The sequence below is a fragment of the Xyrauchen texanus genome, chromosome 46, assembly GCF_025860055.1.
Source record: "Xyrauchen texanus isolate HMW12.3.18 chromosome 46, RBS_HiC_50CHRs, whole genome shotgun sequence".
In the NCBI taxonomy this organism is placed as follows: domain Eukaryota; kingdom Metazoa; phylum Chordata; class Actinopteri; order Cypriniformes; family Catostomidae; genus Xyrauchen; species Xyrauchen texanus.
In genome coordinates, this window is record NC_068321.1 from 12,199,813 (window position 1) to 12,218,795 (window position 18,983).

Below are 18,983 nucleotides of genomic sequence, written 5' to 3' on the forward strand. Positions count from 1 at the left end.
GTTATTTTAAGCTATTAAGTTATTTAGTTTTTAGATCAAAATGTTTCTAAGCTCATTAGGAACATGCATTTGTCAATCTTGTCTGCCAAATATGGGCATTATGATTCCAAAAACACCAGTATTATCTGAACATTGAATATATAGGGCATCAAACAAAAACGTTCAAGAATATGTGTGATTCATTCATGTGGATTGCAAAGAACCACAACTTTATGCGACGCCCACTCAGTGTTCAGTGCTTACACATGGAGAGAATCAGCTGTTGTTGACAACACAAACTCTCAGAGCTCGACCAGCGAGGACTCCTGTCCTTCTTATATAGATATGTGTTCTGGTTTGGGATTGTCAGACTGTAGTTTATGACTGTTGTCATGTGCCCAGGTCCTGCTCTCCCAATGGCGACGGTGGACATCAAGAATCCGGAAATAAACAACATGCGCTTTCACAACAATTCCCACATGAATAACATGGTGCACAGTGGCCTTAACAAGAAAGAAAAGAAGGTGAAGGGCAAGAGGAAGAAACTCACAAAGGCTGACATTGGGACACCAAGCAACTTTCAGTGAGTTTTTGAGTCTTAACAATTTCAGTCAGCAAAAGGACTTCCTGTGTTTGCAGGAAGTGACATCAGAATTGCATATCATAGTAGGGTTGGGTATCGATACCCAGTTACCATAGAGTTCCCAATTTCATTCAATTCTGATTCACAAGCTCTTGATTTGATATGATTTGATTAAATTCTGATTCATTTGGTTAGGGCTTTTGGTTTAACACATTAAGTGTGTTTATATAAAAAATAAATAGTTTACAAAATGTGCATGATTAATCATGCCTCCTTACACATCCGTAAATTGCTTGAAGTATTTTCCTACCATCAGAGCAATTGAAGCTTGATGTACATGTAGCAGGGTTCCCACACGTCCTGGAAAACCTGGAATTTTGCAATGCAGTTTTCTAGTCATAGAAAAGTCCTGGAAAATTAGAAAAATACCTAAATGTCCTGGAAAATAATTATTGGTCCTGTAAAATATTTTAATATAATAAAAAGGTTTGATTGTGTTGCTAGCAAGGTTTTCGTTACATGTATAAAAACATGGTAACCATCGTGACTCGGAATTGGAGTCAAATATACATTCTTATCGTTTTGTCACAGTCGGCGGCTGCGCATTGTGTAACAATGTGTAACAATCCTGTGCTTGGAATGGTTAAGGGCGCTTACACATCGTGATTGATTACAGCAGCAGCCAATCGTGTGCTTGGCAGTCGTGGTCCAACCAAGGCAGATCACTTGATTGGTTACAGCTACGACCAATCATGTGCTTGGCTGTAGCAGCGCGTGCACATTGAGAAGCGGCACTCATGAAACTTCTCATTCATAAATAAACTGAGTGACCTGGAACATGCACCGACCAACTGAATGAGAAGGGCATGTTGTTTGTTTACTTCAGCATTGGCATGTGAGTCTACCTTGTTTGTCACAGAGAAAAGGGTGGAAGATCTATTAATGTGTCAAAGTGCCTGATGTTTATAAAAGTCTATGAAGGGATGTGTCAGCACAACCTCAGCTACAACTTCACACCAAAATGTTTTTCACGCATGTTTTTGCCTCCCACAATGATGTCTTTGAGATGTGTGGGCCGGGGAAGCTCAGCAAGTATTGACGCTGTCTATCACCCCTGGAGTCACGAGTTTGAATCCAGGGTGTGCTGAGTGACTCCATTCAGGTCTCCTAAGCAACCAAATTGGCCCAGTTGCTATGGATGGGGTAACCTCTTCATGGTCGCGATTAGTGGTTCTTGCTCTCAGTGGTGCTCGTGGTAAGTTGTGCGTGGATCGCAGAGAGTAGCATGAGCCTCCGCATCCTATGTGGTTCCTGTGGGTCTCCGTGGTGTCATGCACAACGAGCCACGTGATAAGATGCACGGATTGACGGTCTCAGAAGCAGAGGCTACTGAGACTTGTCCTCCACCACCCGGATTGAGTTGAGTAACCGCGCCACCATGAAGACCTAGTAAGTAGTGGGAATTGGGCATTCCAAATTGGGAGAATAGGGGATCAAAAAAATAAATAAAGGAGAAGACGTTATTGAACCTTATTCATATTTATTAGATATTATTTTTGTCTTTTTGGATAAAAAGTCATGCTCAGCAGTTCACAAACTGAAGGAAAAATATAGCTCTTACTATAGTTTTTATAATGCTTAAATACTATAAAGTCTATTGGCAGATTTTGGTCATGAAGATCTCAAAATGGCAATGCCTCTCTCATTGCACATAAGATGCTCATTTGTCGGCACTTTGTGGCATCCCCAGAAGTGGTCACAAAACTGGTCAATTAATGAAACTGAAGAAATTTGTGAAACAGAAGTAAGCCACACCAATATACCCTTTATTTTTGCAGCTAATTATGCACATCTGTGCAGATAATTTGCTATACTTGAATCATTAAAATAGCTTAAGTTGGTGATTTTAGCTTAATCTTTAAAAATGAACCCTGGAAAACTTTGTGAATCATGGATCAGTGATTGTCTCAACTTTTTCGCCTCTCGTGAGTTTGCATCCCTGTGAGTTATAAACTTTAGACAATGATGAGAATCAGACCACTGATTTTTTTTTTTAAAGGAATTCACACTGGGTTCGTAGGTGGTGATTCGCCGTTAATACCTCAAAATTAATTTACATGATCAGAGTCAGCTTATACCACGGTTACCACAGTCCTGTGCCACAGGCTGTGGCTCAGGTGGTAGAGCGGGTCGTCTGCTAATCGCAGAGTTGGCGGTTCGATTCCCGGCCCACATGACTCCAAATGCCGAAGTGTCCTTCAACCCCAAGTTGCTCCCAATGGCAGGCTAGCACCTAGCACCAACGGCAGCTCTGCAGCTATTGGTGTATGATTGTGAGTTTGGATGAAAATTAATGTTTGAATGTACAATTAATCAGATTTAAATTGTGATATGTCCTAGTGTGATAATTAAACAAAAAAAAAGACTCTGATTTAATTGGATAAATTAATTTGTGGAGCTGTCCGCTCATACATTAAAAACACCTCATCATGTTTATCACGCACACTATTGTGTGTGAGATGATAGAGACAGAGAGCACTCTGAAGTGTGCTGCACATACAGACTATGTATTTAATTAATTGAACCACAGTTTTATGGGGACTAGTAATCACACTGGGCCATGGAGCAAACTGCTGAGAAACTACCATCAAAAAACAAACCGAAACCGAAAATTACCTGTTTTTATGAGCTGCATCAGCAGGGGGCATTTAGCACTCCTCAACAAACTTAATAAGCAGCATGGCAACAGAATTAGAGCTGGTCACACGTGGCGTGCTCTTCACAGCTCGATGAAGCACAACAGAATTTCAAGACACATTTCAAAGTTTAACAACAAAGTGACGCTTAAGAACAAATAGATTGATGAACTCAGGGATGCTATTGTGTTGACTGTAGGCTTATGTTCAATGAGATGGGAATAAAACTAAAAATATATTCAATTCTAAAGACACTTTGTATTGTCTAATCAATGCTTTAATGGTCTGCCACAATAATGCCATCTGAATATCTGAATTATTATATTTATGATATATTTTATATTAGGGATACACCGATATGAAAATGTTATTGATACAGATTTAAAAAAAAATATATAGATCAATACCGATATTATGCCATTTATCTTATTTTGTCTTCAGATCACTGTTTTACTTAGAAATGCTTAAAATGTATAAAGTGGTACAAAAGCTTTTTTTAATGTTCTAACAATAAATCATTTCCAGTATATTTAATTTCCGATATCTCAGAAGTCAAAATCTGCTGGTTTCAAAGTGATTTGCATGGTTTCCTTTATCATGTAGCCTATAGGTCCATTTATGCCGTTTTTCTGCATTACCGTGAGGACGAGAAAGAATGAACATTTTTTATTACGTGTTCTTAGGAGTGCCATCCCTTCTACATATTGTGGCTATTATTAGTTCTGAATTGTGCATTTGAATTCAGAGTTTTTTACATGGTGTGTTACTAAATAAATGACCAGTTTTTAAATCTGTGTTTTCATGTTTATTTCCGATAAGTTCATTTAATTTGGTCAATTAGCCGACGAATATTTGCAGCCGATACATCGTTCATCCCTATTTTATATTTATAATTTATTTATATTATTGTGTATAATTTATTTTTAATTATCCTTTTTGGGGGCCCTTTTCAGCAAACATCGGCATGTCGTAATTAATTTGATTAAAACTTTTTTTGAATATTAAACTGAAAGTAAAAGATCGGTCTCTGGATTTATAAGACTCTATATTGGAATAGTTCAAATGAATGTCATGAATAATCAGAAAATCTGTGTTTTAACCCAGACCTACAGTGGTATGAAAAGGATGTGAACCATTTGGAATTATCTGGTTTTCTGCATTAATTAGTGATAAAATGGGATCTCATCTTCATTATAGTCACAAGTATAGACAAATTACAATGTGTTTAAGCTAACAGCACACAAACAATTATAATCTTTCATGTCTGTATTGAACACATTCCCACAGTGCTGTGGATAAAGTAAGTAAACCCTTGGATTTAATAACTGGTCGATCCTCCTTTGGCTGCTATAACCTCAACCAAGCATCACCAGTAGCTGCGGATTAGACCTGCACAATTTTCAGAAGGAATTTTGGACCATTCTTCCTTACAGAACTGCTTCAGTTCAGCCATATTCTTTGGATATCTGGTGTAAACAGCTCTCTTGACATCATTCCACAGCATCTACACTCACCTAAAGGATTATTAGGAACACCTGTTCAATTTCTCATTAATGCAATTATCTAATCAACCAATCACATGGCAGTTGCTTCAATGCATTTAGGGGTGTGATCCTGGTCAAGACAATCTCCTGAACTCCAAACTGAATGTCAGAATGGGAAAGAAAGGTGATTTAAGCAATTTTGAGTGTGGCATGGTTGTTGGTGCCAGACGGGCCGGTCTGAGTATTTCACAATCTGCTCAGTTACTGGGATTTTCACGCACAACCATTTCTAGGGTTTACAAAGAATGGTGTGAAAAGGAAAAACATCCAGTATGCGGCAGTCCTGTGGGCTGAAAATGCCTTGTTGATGCTAGAGGTCAGAGGAGAATGGGCCGACTGATTCAAGCTGATAGAAGAGCAACTTTGCCTGAAATAACCACTCGTTACAACCGAGGTATGCAGCAAAGCATTTGTGAAACCACAACACACACAACCTTGAGGCGGATGGGCTACAACAGCAGAAGACCCCACCGGGTACCACTCATCTCCACTACAAATAGGAAAAAGAGGCTACAATTTGCAAGAGCTCACCAAAATTGGACAGTTGAAGACTGGAAAAATGTTGCCTGTTCTGATGAGTCTCGATTTCTGTTGAGACATTCAGATGGTAGTCAGAATTTGGCGTAAACAGAATGAGATCATGGATCCATCATGCCTTGTTACCACTGTGCAGGCTGGTGGTGGTGGTGGTGTAATGGTGTGGGGGATGTTTTCTTGGCACACTTTAGGCCCCTTAGTGCCAATTGGGCATCGTTTAAATGCCACGGCCTACCTGAGCATTGTTTCTGAGCATGTCCATCCCTTTATGGCCACCATGTACCCATCCTCTGATGGCTACTTCCAGCAGGATAATGCACCATGTCACAAAGCTCGAATCATTTCAAATTGGTTTCTTGAACATGACAATGAGTTCACTGTACTAAAATGGCCCCACAGTCACCAGATCATCTTTGGGATGTGGTGGAACGGGAGCTTCGTGCCCTGGATGTGCATCCCACAAATCTCCATCAACTGCAAGATGCTATCCTATCAATATGGGCCAACATTTCTGAAGAATGCTTTCAGCACCTTGTTGAATTAATGCCATGTAGAATTAAGGCAGTTCTGAAGCAAAAGGGGGTCAAACACAGTATTAGTATGGTGTTCCTAATAATCCTTTAGGTGAGTGTATATTAGGTTATGGTCTGGGCTCTGACTGGGCCAATTTGAAAGGTGGATTTTCTTTTCTACTAAGCTCATGTTTTCTGTATAATAGACTCATGAACAGAGATGTTAACCAGTTCCAGTGATTCCTTCAAGTTTTTAGCTGTCACTCTAGGTGTGCCCTTTGAGTCATCTTGGCTGGACGGCCACTTCTAGGGAGAGTAGCCACAGAACTAAATGGTCTCCATTTATAGACAATTTGTCTGTAACTGTGGACAGATGAATATCTAAGCTCTTCAAGATAACTTTGTAACCCCTACCAGCTGTATGCAAAGCAACAGTTCTTGATTTTATGTGAGGCATGGTTCACGTCAACAGATGCTTCTTGTGAATAGCAAAAATGTTTGAGTGCTTTTTATAAAGTAGCTCTAACCCAAACCTCATAGCTTTTTTCATTAATTGGATTACTGTAACTTTTGTTGACATCTTTAGCATATGGGTTCACTTTTTCCACAGCACTCTTAATGTTTTATAGGATGTGTTCATTAATGAAAGATTATAATTGTTTAATGAAGATGAGATCACATTTTATGACAAATTTATGCAGAAAACCAGCAGATTGCAAGGGGTTCACATACTTTTACTTACCACTGTATATCCAAGTTCTGTCTCACTGATTTGCTTTTAAAGATCCGTGTTTTGTTTGTAAGTATTTTTCTGGTTTTCTGCTCAAAAGCAAACACTGAAGTGTGTATTGGATGTAGTTTGGTTTAGCCTGTTTCGGTTTTTAAGTTCTCCCTTGTGTCATGTGGCCCATATCAGGTTATAGTTTGTGCATCTGCATTGACACTGACCTGAGCTCTTTCATGTGTTTATTGCAATCTTTTACAGGCACATTGGCCATGTAGGCTGGGATCCGAACACAGGCTTCGATGTGAGTACACAACAATGATTCGCTGTCACTCCCAACCAACACACACTCTGTGTCTCATACAGGCTCTCACATACAAATTGAAGAATCTCTTATAGGAAAACAATGCTGACCTGTGTAGACATGGCATGATGAAATGCCTAAATAGCCTTGTGTTCATGCAGGCTGAAGCATATGACGCTTGAAAATGCTGCCTCTCGCCCACAACAATCTGCATTTTTACATGCAGTATACATATATTCATATTGTTTATAATATAGATTTATGGCAAAAAAAAACATTATGGAAATACTGCAGGTCCTGCCAACGTGGTAGTTGTTGTGTAAAATAAAATTAGGTAATGTTTTAAATTTACGATTCGATCAGAATTTCAGTGTCAGACAAGCTTCCTTGTGCCAGAAACAATAAAGTTTGAAAATGTTACACTTATGTCTCTGGAATTTAGTTTTAAATGCTCTCAAGACGCTCTGGAATTTCAAGTGTTGCATTGTGCATGCCGTTGGAATGTCCTGCATGACATAATGGCTGGTTTTACCAAAGCCCTCTGTGTTTACCATTAACAGTTTCACCACAAGGTGGCAAGATCGCACTGAATTTGATTACAGCATGGAGTTTAACTCAGATTTTTTGAATACTGAATTGCGGTTGATCTTTCTTACATCTTTTGGCATACTGAATTGGGATGTTAATCCACTACTATTAATCAATCTCTCTCTCTCTCTCTCTCTATCTATCTATCTCTAATTTAAGCAAACCCCGAACCCGAAGTATTAAACTTCAGCATGTATCTAGTAAATCAAACATTTTGAGTTATGGACATGTATTATACCTCAAATCATGCAACCTATTGTGTAGAAGTGTGCTGTTTCTTTTGTAAGCGATCAAATGATTTTTCAAATCTAAACATGCAAATAAATTCTATAGAATTGCATTGAAATAGGAACCCGAGCCATATCTAGGGGCCAGATTATCAAAGAAATTTGGCCAGTAAGCAAGCACCCAGAACTCCCTAGCAACTGTGTTGCAACACTGTAAAAACCAATGTGAACACCTTAGCAACTGCATAGCACCCTAGCAACCATCCACAACAATCTAGCATCAATGCGCCGACTTTTGCACAGCCAAGTTCACTCAATAAGAGTAGTTTTACTTAAAATTAACACTGTTCTATTGAAGCCTTGCAAGCACTAGGATTTTCTTCAGGAAAAGGCCAATTTTGTTTAATACCCAGTTTCCTTACATTTCAAAACAAAGTCAGTATTAATTAAATTGTGCTGATTGTAAAATAAATAAATAATAAAAAAAAGTCTTAATACTTGGTCTTAATACTTTTTATTGCAGTTAAATAACTTGGACCCAGAGCTGAAGAACCTTTTTGACATGTGTGGCATCTCCGAGGCCCAGCTTAAAGACAAGGAGACATCTAAGGTCATCTATGACTTCATTGAGAAGAAGGGAGGTGTAGAGGCAGTGAAGAATGAGTTGAGGAGACAAGGTGAGACTGATTGCTGTCAGATACTCACTGCACTGAACATCTGCGATTTTGTGGCCTCAAATATTTAGATCTTTGTGGTCTGTGCACAAACCATAATCAGTTGAAAAGTTGTCTGGCCTGTTGCAGACCTGTATCAACAAAAATAATTTTCCATGGCCATAGTGACACTTGTTAGTCCTAATTAGGCACAGCATGACATGTTTCAAGCGTCACGGCAGAGACAAAATGCTCCACAGAAAATCACAATTATTCAGTCAAACTTGTATTTAAAACACTTAATTGAATTAAAAAATAACCAATTTCCAAATGTGTTTTACAAACATTCCTAATGCCTTTTGACTCAACTCCCAGTCTCCCAGACCAATAGAATAGACTTTAATAGAAGCTTTATGCTATATTTGATCCATCAATGTGGTCTGTCTTCAGGTCCTCCCCGGTGGTGTGGTAGGTAAAACATGTTTTTTTTTTGTGAAACTAGGCTTAGAGTTGCATGAATAAGAGGTCTGAGTCTTTGCAAGCTGATGTGGCTTGTTTTGAATGTTTAATTGATGAACACTTTAAAGGACATGTCTTGGGTGTGAGAGTGCCTGTTGAAATTCAATGTGAGTAGAGAGTTGTGCATGAGAATATTAGCAGACTTAGTGTAATAAGTGTAATACATTTTGAATAATGGCCTGGCTCCTCCTCTTCTGGATTCTTAATGAGCATTTATTTATGTATAAAAGACATTAAACCTTATTTAAAGGAGCTAAATGTTTTTCATCTTTTGAAGTGTGAGATACCATTCATAAAGACCCCATTTAAACCTGGTATTAAGAGGCATTTTGGGTGATCCGATCAAAAGTGTTCAGCGCTAATTTCAGGTGTAAAAGGGGATCTAAAACTTTATGCGATTGGATTACAAAAGCCAAATACAAAGGTTGTCAAAAATGCACGTTTGAGGTGTAACCGCTAATCCGTCCTGATGCGAGCCGGACAGCAGCAAAGCAACACCTCTCGCCTGTCAATGAACCACTGCACTACAACAAGAGTTCAAACTGTGTCTTTCACAAGCGGCTTTCAAAGCAAATAACCACCCGATCTGAACGTTTGAAAAAAGCGAATTCATATACCTACACGAGAACTTCACAAATCTTTTTTATTGTGTCTGATATCGACATGCAGAGACACAGATGACATGCACACATCTGAAGCTCTGCTAACACAGGTACTCCACTAAAATAAAAATAGCAGTTCATTATCATGCAGTAACACACTGACTTATTGATTGATTGATTGATTGATGTTGTCATGAAATCAGTGGACACTCCTCTCGAAACCTAACCAACAAGTGGACTAAGGAAAGGCATTTAAGCAAGCAGGTGTAAACAGCGATGTGTCTTGCCTGAACACATGTGATCGGATCTCCCTAAACGCCTCTTTAAACTAGGTGTAAACGGGGTCAGTGCTGATGTGATCTGTGAACTATTTTCTAAAACAAGTCTATATATATTTAAATCTTTTACATTATTCACATGTACTTACTTGCTCTGACTTACTCAAAAACGACTTTTCTTTCCGGCTGACATCACCTAGATTGCATGGGTGTAGAAAAGGATGTCAACCAACAGACAAACAGCTGTTTAGGCATTGTTTTGGACTACTGCTATTTGTAATCAGGCATTTTATCCTGCATTTGAAATTTTTTGGTCGCTTCCAGTGCAAAATTTCTGGCCACCAAAGCAAATTTAATGGTATTCATCTCACACTCTGTGCTTAAAATGCTTATGATCGGAAACGTGTATCTGTGCGGTGCGTTTGAACATTGTTTTCACATGCAGAACCATTTGTGCAAGTGGTCCACCCTGAGCCATCCTGAATAGAGCACTTGGGTGCGCTGGCTTCAAGACTTTCCTCAATGTACATGTTCCAGGAATAGGAAAACACAGAGTGGATCACTTGCACGAGTCAACTAGATTTCCCTCTATTGTGGCACAGACCACAAAATGCTAATAACATTTTCCAGATGCTTAGATGATCAAAAATAAATCATCCAGTATGTGAACATTATATCTAGTGATATAATTATAAAAATAAAAAAAATTGTAATAATATATATATATCTATATATATAGATATATATATATAGATATATATATATTAAAATATGTATAAATAATTACATTTGTCCCAGGAAGAAGCAAAGTGTTTTTCAAATACTCTATCATGTTCATTTTAAACTATGCTAAAATAGGGGAAAGAGCTCATTTTTCTTTTATCTTAATTCAATTATTTTCTTGCAGCACCCCCACCTCCACCCTCCCGAGGTGGCCCACCTCCCCCACCCCCTCCTCACACTTCTGGACCCCCACCTCCACCACCTCCAGTGCGGGGACGAGGAGCCCCACCACCCCCTCCACCTTCAAGGGCGCCCACATCCGCCCCCCCTCCACCTCCTCCATCCCGGCCAAACATGGGAGCGCCTCCACCACCACCGCCCAGTAGAGGACATCCACCTCCTCCACCTGCCCCAGTCTCAATGCCTCCACCACCACCTTCGTCTGGAGGACCCACCCCTCCTCCACCTCCCCCTCCACCACCACCACCTGGACCTCCACCACCTTCTGAAATGGATGGTGGCCACAGTGAACCCACGCCCTCACCAATGAATGGCAAGTCAGCTCTGCTTGAGCAAATTAGGGAGGGTGCCAGTCTGAAGAAGGTGGAGCAAAACAACAGGCCTGTGTCGTCCACTGGGCGAGATGCACTACTCGACCAGATCCGACAGGGCATCCAACTCAAAACGGTGAGGATCACAACCTTTATCCAGGATAAACTATTATTTATTTATTTTGAGGATTCTCCCCTTTTATTACATTGTACAGTAAAAAGTCTGGGGGGGGAGTTGACAATTTGTTTCTCTGCTTCCCAGCAAAGCAAAACAAAGCTCCTAACTTACAATGCTTATTTCCCAATAAGTGGAGTTGGACAATATATTTATAAGTTAACTTGTCCTTTTCAAGGGGAAATGACTTCATACAACCACAGAAAATCACCTCAGAACCAATGGGTTATAAGTAATTGCAAAAATGTGAAATTGAAGTTAGATCGGATAAAATGTCTAGCATTATTTGTTTGTAGACGCCACTTGGTTTGATTGTTTTTTTTTTTTACATTCATTGAGACCCAAGTGTCCAAATATTTTTGGGGGGGGTTAATGTGTCATATGAAACATTATATTTCTACTGAAAGTCATGGTTGAGCATGGTTCTCGTTCCTTTTCCTATTTTTTACTGTACAGGTATCAGATAATGACTCAGGACCACCCACCACTGCTCTGTCAGCCGGCATTGTTGGAGCTCTAATGGAGGTTATGCAAAAGAGGAGCAAAGCCATCCACTCCTCAGGTAAGTGTCTTGTCCACTTACAAGTGTTTATTTATATTGTCATTAAATAGGCCTTTTAAACATTTAAGCTCTGAGTTGTTGTTTTTTAAAGATTTCCTGTTTCAGTTGCATACCTAAAATTAAAGGCTTATGACTTGACAAATAATATGATGTGATAATATTATAAATTCTGAGACTCTCAGCCTTAGAAACTACTGAAAAATCACACAAAAAATTTGCCAAACATTTTCTTTTTTTCTTATTTTTCTGAATTTACATTATATACCTCAGGGTGTAAATTAGGTTGCTCAGAAAAACTGCTTTTGTTTTGTTCTCAATCATGTCAACTGTAACTGAGTAAAATATTGTGTTGAACATTTTCAACCAAAAATTTTTTTTCTTGTTTCCAAAAACATCTCCAAGTGTCCAAAAGCCTCTCCAAACAAATAAAACATAATTGTACATAAGAACTAAAGTACACAGGCAAACACAAAAATGAATAAAGGTTTGCATAGCATGAGATTTCACAGAATGATTTTCATTCTGTGCCATTTGAGTCATCATTGAGTCTGTGTCATGTACTTGGCTCCATCTCCTTTACTGATTACAATATGTACAGTGCAAAATTATGAATAATTTAACAAAACTGCAAATTTCAAAGCACTTGTTCTGTTTTGGTCGTAATGCCTACATACATTGTAAAGTAGAGCTTCTAAGCTTTCAAACGATACCTATTTTGTAACTATTACTATTATAGTTATTAATACCTATTAATAACTGTAGTTATTAATATTTTCCAAGCTTAAATGGTTAGATCATTCCTGACTGTTGTGTTAGCGAAAGCTCTGTATGAGTGTTTGATTTATAGTAAAGGTGTAGAAAAAGACAGTTTCAAATCAACCAGGAATACAGTGAAATTGGATTTCGGAAAGCAAATTGGACCCGCCTCTCTGAAATTCTCTTTGGTCACTGGATTCCTGCAATAGTATGCACTGCAACAAAAGTTTATTGCAAACCCTTGCATTTTTCCTGTTCTTGCACTGCACAGGCCCCATTTGAAATCAGTGGATTCACAGAGTTCTCTGATGTTGCATAAACTCTGTGTAAGTTCCCTTATAGAAATGGTTCACCCCAAAAAAATTCTGTAATTATTTACTCACCCTCAAATTTCAGTGTTTGGAACATTTAAAGAATGCGCTGGTCGCTCTTTTCCAAGCAAGTATAATGAATGGGCTCTGGAGATTTCAAGCTTCAAAAACATTCAAAAGCACTATAAGAATAGAATAGAAATTGAAGTTGTTTATCATTTTTGGGTGATTTTTTTTCATACGATCGTATGCCGCAAAAAATGAACCTTTAGGTGACACATCGTTTAGATTAACTTCACTAGTGATTGTGAGTTAGAGTGGAATTCAGCATTAACTATTGAGTTTTTAACTGTGGTTATGATAACAATATCTTTGGTTCCTCAGATGAAGATGAGGATGACGAGGATGATGAAGACTTTGAGGATGATGACGAATGGGATGATTAATCCCCCAACACTAACTCCACCCAGTAGAGTAAATGATACTAAAATCTCACTTCCCCAAATTTTACTCAAAATTCTGTGTATGTTTTTTTTTTTCAAATCGCTGTATATTTTTGTTGCATTTTTTTTTATAATCTGTGCAATACCTTATGTAATCTGTAAAGTATTGTCATTTACCCTTTGTAAAATAATCTTGTGGAATAACCATGTGAATTTTTATGCCAGGAGTTATTATTTGTTGACCTGAATGTTTTTGTTTCCCTGTGAGAGTGGAAAGGGAGATGGACAGGACGCTTGATGCCCTTATTAATTGTAGATTAATGATTTAGATAACACTATTTTCATACCCTACTTTTCTGTACCTCTGATTTTTTTATTCAAATCCTAATTTAGCATTCTTAAATTTGATAAGAGGTTCTCCTATCAGATTATGTATGTGCCCAGTATTTTTTCCCTTGTAAATGTACACCAGGCTGATATATTGAGGCTATATATATATATATATATATATATATATATATATATATATATATATATATATATATATATATATATTTTTTTTTTTTTTTTTTTTTTGCACAAATAATGAAAGGAAATGAACTGCAGGATGACAACACATTGGCTGAACACATTAAATATGATTTATACGGCAGTCACGCTCAACTTAAGATGTCCCACTACATTGTACATCACAGAGTAGGCAGTTTGGAGTTTTTGGTTTCACTTTATTAACAGAAAAAATATATACTGTAGATTGAAATTGTAAAATGTATGAGTACAGCCTACTTTAGATCCGATAAGTCATCAATTCCCAAATGTAGAATAAAATAATAAAAAAGGCACTTCACAACTCTATCTTTAAACTTCCATTCGTTAGAAGCTTTTTAAAAGTCAATGCTTGACCGACAACTACATTCAAGGTAATGAAAAAAAACACCTTTGTGTACAATTAATGCTGGTTTAACAGTATTGTTTGTCTGAATTGTAATTGCTGTCCTGTAAGGGCAGTGCTGCAAAAAATGTAAAATTGACAAAAAAAATCTTACAAGTGGTTTGGTATGTGAAATGAAAACACTAAATTCTATACTTAAATAAATGGTAATATTTACAAACCCGACATGGTGCCTTTCTTGATAATCGACACTTTTGTATTGCTTATAGGTTTCGTTTATGCAAATGTTATCGGCGAATGTTTATGCCCTGAATATCGCCCACAGTGTGCCTTTTATGTCACATCCCTTTTGATCTCTTGCTTACTTGATTTTACATTTACAAAGAAGTAAATGAAAGAATGCTGTCTTGTTCTGTTGCATTCCAAAATGCATCAGACTGCAATTTATAACACAATGGAAGTACATGTTGCATTCTCAACATTACCACAAGAGGTGCTATAGCAAACATTAGTGTGAACGGTCTGAGTTTTTTCTTTCAAGTCAACTACTGTCATGGTGAGGCATCAGTTTAAACAAGTAAGGTTAAGTCAATATATTAATTGCATCTTACCTAAATTATAGCAAATTCAGTTTTAATGGCTCATACTTTTGAATTCTGAAGTTAGTTATGTCCACGTAAATGCATCAGCCAAGGCCTTCTCACTGCGCATACTTGTGTAAAGAATGTTTTTCACCTCATGGTAATGGTTCACTTTGGGTTACATTTAAACATATTTTAGCCTATTTTTAAGATTTACACATTTAAAATTGTCATTATTATTTGATAAAAGATTTCTCAATTGAATTGCAATGCCTGAATCTAAATATATATCTATATATATCTATATAGATATATATAGATATATATATTTATTTTTATTTTTGTATTTTTTTTTTTTTGAGTGTGGTGTTGGGAGAATATCAATATAATTATTATTCAGGTTAATGAAAAACGGACAAACTGACTTTCATGTAACATCCAAAGTAGTAAATTCTTCCACTAGTGCAGTGCATCGTGCAAAGGTGTGCACTGCACACGCACATGACTGTAGTTCCAAATTAGGCCACTGGGGGTTGGGCAGTTCAGAAATTCAGCGTAGACCAATTTTAGCAGACAAAACATTCAACCTTCTGTCACCAATGTTCTGTGTGATGATCAATCTGGATAAATTATGTTTTGCAAACTTTCAGTCCATTCAGTATATTTCATAATGGTTCTTTCCACTTATGAGTTGCTTGCACAAAATTAAGTACAGTTTGAGCAGCTGCTTTGTAACTTACATCAAATGAGAAAGATCAAATCCAAACGGAAAACTGCAGGTCTTAGACTAACTTGGAATGAGATCTGATCCCCATAATTCAGTTTCCATCATGCAACTAGTTGAGGTTGATCCTGTAAATTTAGCCATCATAGACAAAAGACATATAGACAGGGCCATAGCAAGGAATTATGGGCCCCTTGAAATGTAAATTGCCACTTTCATATAAAAAAATATAGTATAAAATGTGTTTTGGACCCCTAGAATCATTACCACCTTTAACCCCATTAGCTAAGGCCCTTGTATAGATGTAACAAAAGTCTGAACTTTTCAAGTAAAACTAGTTATGAAATGAGGTTGCGTAAGGGGGGTCAAATCGAATGCCAGATAAGAATTGTTTTTATTGTATACATTTTGTTTTGTCATGAAGATTAATTTCATAAGAGCGATGATGAGAAGTGACAGTCACCTGCAAGAAAAACAATTAGTCAATTGAATGTTTAAACAAACATGTTCTTTACAAATGTAATCAGACAATTTGTGCTATAGCTAAGTGGATAGTATATTAAGGTTATCTGCCCTCTTGGTCAATTGGTTTCAGCTGACAAAATAGTTTGGGAACCCCTGATCTAGAGTTTGATATTTTAAGTGTCTGTCAAATAAGAGTGTTTTTGCTTCAGAACAACGTTGCATGTACTGTAGAACCCTCAGTGCTCAGGGTTCCTGTCCTGTCCAGCAATGTTTCTAGAGTCAGTTGTCAATTTGAGGATTGTACTTTTGAGGCTTGGCTTCTTGAATATGTCCAGGACAAGTAAAATGTCTTACCCTCTGAAGTGTACCAATGCTGCTTCTACGAATTGCTGCCAATAGATTATCACGCATTGACCTTTGATCACCTTCCAGACACTTTCTGTCATCTTTTCTGATAATTGTTTCAGATACTGGTTTTAGGGGATCTTTGCGGTCTTGAAGAAAATTCTCGCCATGTTTGTCACCTTTTGAAGTCTCAAAATGTGATGATTGTGTGTTGTCCATAGTGTCCAATGTTTTTGCTTCTTGTTCAGTACTTTCAATTGTCTTGCTCTCCTTTCTGTAGCCGCTTTTGCCACTGATGGTCTTGGTTGTAGGTTAAGATCCTCGGGCCAGGTAAGTCAAACTGATATCCTTGTTTCAAGAGAGTGGTGTTGTCCCTCAGAAGTGTTACCATCTCCATCTCTACTTGGCCTCCACAGATGTGGAATCGGAGCTCCACTGTAGTGTTGTATTGAAGAGACCAAATCAAGGCCAGGATACCTTTGCCTTAAATAATTGTGGACTTGATGTTAAGGTTGGTGATGTTCCAGTTCTCCTTAAGCATTTTGGCCAAAGCCAAAGCTACTTGGTCATCTGCATGGGTGTTGGCAAGGCTGAAGACCTTAACATATTGTTTGAGATCAAGGCATCAGCAAAGCTCACCAAAACCCCTTGGGAAATGTTTTCAGTGTTGTTTAGACATAACTTATGGAGGAATCGTTTGTCAAGATTTTCTTCAAGATCTGGTCAATGTCAATGGGATTACCACTTGGCCTCTCTTGCTTAGCATTCAAGTTTGAGTCTACATGATGCAGGACAGCTATACTAATGCTGTTTGGTTTCTGACTGCTGTAGCAATTCCTCTTACAATTGTATAGGGATAAGTCCTTAAAATTCTGTCTGCTTGACCTTGTTTCTTTCTCCCCATCACACACCTTTCCAAGCCTTCTGTTTTGTTGCACTCCCCCCTCAGGGTCCTTATCCTCAGAGTCTTCATTGCCACATTCCTCTTCACTCTTATCTGTCTGACTCTCATCCATGCTGTTCTGTGAATTGCTATGGAAAGGAAAACAAGGCTGAGCACTGGCATACCTCAGGCAGTGACTCTTAATTAACAAAGACAGTCACCTTCTGAGACAACTACACAAGCAACAGCTATGTATAACTAGGACCAATGAAGGCAAGTTTATGATAACAAAATCTTTGGTAATCCCATTTGAAGAAAGTTTAGTAAATTTAGAATGTTTTTTGTCATATAATATAGATTATATATCACAATCAAATATGTGTCACTCAATCACTACTTTCAAACCTCTAAATACCTCTAGCAATCTGTAAGTCTCGTCTTCCCAATACTTGGCAAAAAGTCCCTGTTGGCAACTTGGCCTCCTGGTCCTCTTGCCTTAGTCCAATGGTTGTACTTTCATCTGGTTCCATCTCAGCCATTGCCCTCTCCAACTCCTGGAGCTCTTCATTGGTCAACAAGGCTAGAAGTTCATCTTCATTAATGTCCTAATGCTTCTCAAGCTCTTTACAGTATCCAAAGCCGCTCATACTTCTAATTCTACAATCTCATTCCTAAAATTTAACTCTTTCTCTCCTTTTGCAAATACTTCATACTGAAAATGTGGGATTAGTACCCTGCACAAGCTTGTGAGTGTTTGTTGCCCGGTGTTTGTTGAAGCCTGAGTGATGCACTGTTAATCTAATCTGGGAAGCTAGTGGAGGAACTTTAGGGGAGGGGGATGCAAAACAAAGAGTCTATGTTCATTTTGTGGTGGTAAAACCTGTCAGCAACTGTTGGCCCAGTACAAACATAAGCTAGTGTCTGTTATGGACCACATTTAAAAGGGCATGTGATCAACCTAAAAAAAAAAAATAATAATAATAATTTGGGCACTTTGCCTTGCATTGTGAAAGTAGCCATATATCATAGTGTATACTGTTAACTTTAGTATAATACAACCTTTTATGCCTAGTTGATTGTTCAAAGCAGCTCTGCAGACAGTAGTTGAGACATCACCAGATCACCTATGCATTAATTACATTTCACTAATTCTTTTCAAATTAAACTTTTAAAAATGCACTGATTGTATGAAATTAATATATGCAACATGGAAGCTTCTTAATTAGCCAGCAAACTATACGTTTATGACCTCAAGAACCATGTATTGACAAATAAGCTCCTTGATGACACTTTACAATAAGGTTCCAGTTGTTAATATTATAGGTATCATCATGAACAAACAATTAACAATATAATTTTATACTTTTTAATCTTTAAAAAATGTTTTTTATCTTTGTTGATGTAAGTTAATAGAAATACAATTGTTCATAGTTCATAGAACTTTTACAAATTAAAAAAATGCTAATAATTACTATAAATTGAAATTAAGATTAATAAATGCTTAATAGGTTTTGTTCATTGTTAGTTCATGTTAACTAATATTATTAGCTAATGTTAATATATGGCATCTTATTGTGAAGTGTTACCAGCTCATAATTTAATATATTACATAACAGGACACACACAGTGCTCATCATTGTAATCATTGTATGCTTACTTGTGCATTATCGTAAATATTTCTATCAGATGAAATTTTCAGGAGTACTGGAATGGGAACCAATAAAATGCCTTGCCTATCCAATAAACTACAAATATGTCTAATAACAGTGCACTCTGTGTCACAAGGTTTGTCAGTGTTGAGACTGCGATAATGCATAAGTCAAAGG

General features: G+C 37.5%; 2 protein-coding genes across 3 annotated transcripts in view; one reads left to right on the top strand and one right to left on the bottom strand.

Moving 5' to 3' along the window:
* Positions 1 to 13,749, top strand: part of LOC127638116 (actin nucleation-promoting factor WASL-like) — a 33,194-nt gene extending 19,445 nt beyond the window's left edge. For both annotated transcript variants that reach the window (XM_052119473.1, XM_052119474.1), the window contains 6 exons: positions 382 to 562; positions 6,837 to 6,879; positions 8,218 to 8,371; positions 10,654 to 11,156; positions 11,652 to 11,757; positions 13,209 to 13,749. In XM_052119473.1, coding sequence (XP_051975433.1) covers positions 382 to 562; positions 6,837 to 6,879; positions 8,218 to 8,371; positions 10,654 to 11,156; positions 11,652 to 11,757; positions 13,209 to 13,270 — 1,049 coding nt within the window. In that variant the 3' untranslated portion in view covers positions 13,271 to 13,749. The remainder of the gene's footprint in view (positions 1 to 381; positions 563 to 6,836; positions 6,880 to 8,217; positions 8,372 to 10,653; positions 11,157 to 11,651; positions 11,758 to 13,208) is intronic.
* Positions 13,750 to 15,907: 2,158 nt separating this feature from the next.
* Positions 15,908 to 18,168, bottom strand: lmod2a (leiomodin 2 (cardiac) a). The gene is given in 6 exon segments (XM_052119481.1): positions 15,908 to 16,544; positions 16,546 to 16,883; positions 16,886 to 16,951; positions 16,954 to 17,296; positions 17,573 to 17,609; positions 17,611 to 18,168. Coding segments are annotated over 6 exon segments (1,314 nt in total). The 5' UTR covers positions 17,805 to 18,168; the 3' UTR covers positions 15,908 to 16,208.
* Between the last annotated feature and the right edge of the window lie 815 nt (positions 18,169 to 18,983).